The 2,434-nt window shown below is 42.1% G+C and overlaps 1 protein-coding gene across 1 annotated transcript; it reads right to left on the reverse strand.

The window, feature by feature from the left end:
* Positions 1-59: 59 nt before the first annotated feature.
* On the reverse strand, positions 60-2,031 carry LOC108355070 (uncharacterized protein K02A2.6-like; the record flags this gene model as incomplete). The annotated part of the gene is made up of 1 exon (XM_017606244.1): positions 60-2,031. A coding segment is annotated over exon 1 (1,972 nt), but the record flags the coding sequence as incomplete, so codon positions are not given.
* Positions 2,032-2,434: the final 403 nt, after the last annotated feature.

A 2,434-nucleotide genomic window follows, 5' to 3' on the forward strand; every position in this document is an offset into this window, starting at 1 on the left:
CTGATTTTGGTGACGCCTCCACAACCCTCGATTTGTCTGTACACTATACATCTTTTTACCCAGTATCTGTTGTATTTTTCCTTCAACCCAACGTGATGGCCCTGCATAGCTTCGAGCCCAAACTCGTGCACCGGATACAAATTTACTTTCTGACTTTTGGCGCTGAGCCGACGTTGGGAACATGGCCGCTAGTATTGTTCGTGGTTGGCGACCATGAAGTAGCTCTGCTGGCGACTTGCCAGAGACCGGATTAGGTGTGGTTCGAAAAGTGGTAAGATACTTGTACAAAGCACGCTCGGTCTGATGCTCTGTTTTCATTATTTTCACAAAAGCTTCTTTAAAAGTTCGCACGAACCTTTCTGCTAACCCATTTGAGGCAGGATGGAATGGTGCAGTTGTAAGATGTTGGATAGAGTTCCGTTTGCAGAATTGTTGAAACTCGTGCGAGGTAAATTGCGTTCCATTGTCCGTAACAATGGTGCACGGAAGCCCTTCGACGGAAATAATTTTCTGAAGAGCGGCTACGGTCGTTGTTGTAGTTGCTGCCGATAGCTCAATTACATAAGGAAACTTAGAATATGAATCCACAATAATCAACCACATGCGGTTATAAAATGGGCCTGCGAAGTCCAAATGTATTCGCTCCCATGGCTGTGTTGCTTCCGGCCATTTTGAAAATTCGCGTTTAGGCAACGATGCAGTCGATTGACATATAGAGCAGTTGTCATATATTTTTTCAATTTCTTTTTCGATCGTAGGAAACCAAACATACCGTCTAGCCATCTCTTTCATGCGGCTTTTGCCCCAGTGTCCGTCATGGAGCATCGTTAATACCCTGCCTTGAAGTTGTTTAGGTATGATAACTCGAGTGTAGTCGGTATGCAACAGTAGTACGCCATTCTGTACTGATAAGCACAGGTTTCGATTGAAGTATGGCAGAAGGCTTTTTGGAATCGCATGCTGAGGCCATCCGTCAAGCACATATTTGAGCACCAGCTTCAAAGTTTCATCCTCTTCAGTCATTTGTTTAATAACGTGATCCGTTATTGGAAAGCTATTGACAGCGGCTTCATAGTTTACATCGATGCTAAAAACACTATTTTCCCCTTTGTCAAATTCAGGGTCCTCACCACATGGCAATCTCGAGAGCGCATCTGCATTAGCGTTTTGAAAAGATTTCTTATATCGGATTGTATAGTTGTATGCTTGAAGTACAATAGCCCAACGTTGTATACGGTGTAATGCCATAACCGGTAGCCTTTTTGCGGGATTAAACAACGTTGTAAGTGCTTGATGATCAGTGAAAAGCTCGAATTTTCTCCCGTAGAGATATTGGTGGAATTTAGTTACGCCGTAGATAATGGCCAAAGCCTCTTTTTCCACCTGTGAATAATTTATCTGACTGCTGTTTAGTGTCTTCGATGCGTGTGCGATTGGCTTTTCCTCACCATTCTTGAAACGATGCGATAAGACCGCGCCAACACCCAGCTTGGATGCATCCACGGCGAGTATGATAGGTAGATTGTCGTCGTAATGAACTAGTCGAGTAGCTTCAACGATCGAGTTCTTAAGAGATTGGAAGGCACTCTCCTCTTCTTTTCCCCACTGAAATACAGAACTTTTTCTTCGCAGCCTATTTAACGGCGCTGCAATTGTTGAAAAACTATCAATAAATTTATTATAATAGTTTACTTTGCCAATAAATGCCTCTACTTCGGTCACGTTTTGTGGTCTAGGCATATTTTTGATCGCATCGACACGCTTTTCTGAAGGTTGGATACCCTTATCGTCTATAATGTGGCCCACGTATTCTATTTGCTTTTGTGCGAAACTACATTTATCTAATTTACATTGTAACCCGTGGTGCCGCAAGCGTTGAAAAACCATATTGACATTGGTTATGTGTTCGTCATCATTTTGACCTGACACAATTATATCGTCGAGGTAAACGGCGCAATGGGGAATATCAACGATTACTTCCTCCATAAATTTTTGAAATAACCCTGGGGCGCTTGAAATGCCAAATGGCATTCTTTGAAATTGAAACAACCCAAAAGGAGTCGTTATAACCATAAACTGTTTTGACGTTTCGGCCAGCTCTATTTGCAAATATGCTTCACTCAAGTCGATTTTTGTAAAGCACTGCCCTCCTTTTAGTTTATGAAAAAGTTCTTCGATACGTGGAATTGGGTATCGATCGATTTCAATTTGAGGATTAACACCCACTTTAAAATCTGCACAGATTCGGAGCTTCCCGTTTGGTTTTTTCACCACCACAATAGGTGCAGCCCATTCGCTTGTGCTTATTGGCTTTAGCACTTTGTTATTTACAAGTCGTTCTATTTCTGCACGTACGTCTGCATGTAATGCAAACGGCACATTATAAGGTCTATAAAATTTAGGTACTGCGTTAGGTTTCAACCTAATATTAGCT

This window comes from Rhagoletis zephyria, unplaced genomic scaffold (assembly GCF_001687245.7).
Source record: "Rhagoletis zephyria isolate East Lansing unplaced genomic scaffold, Rhagoletis_zephyria_1.1 Rzeph_scaffold_41953, whole genome shotgun sequence".
Taxonomy (NCBI): domain Eukaryota; kingdom Metazoa; phylum Arthropoda; class Insecta; order Diptera; family Tephritidae; genus Rhagoletis; species Rhagoletis zephyria.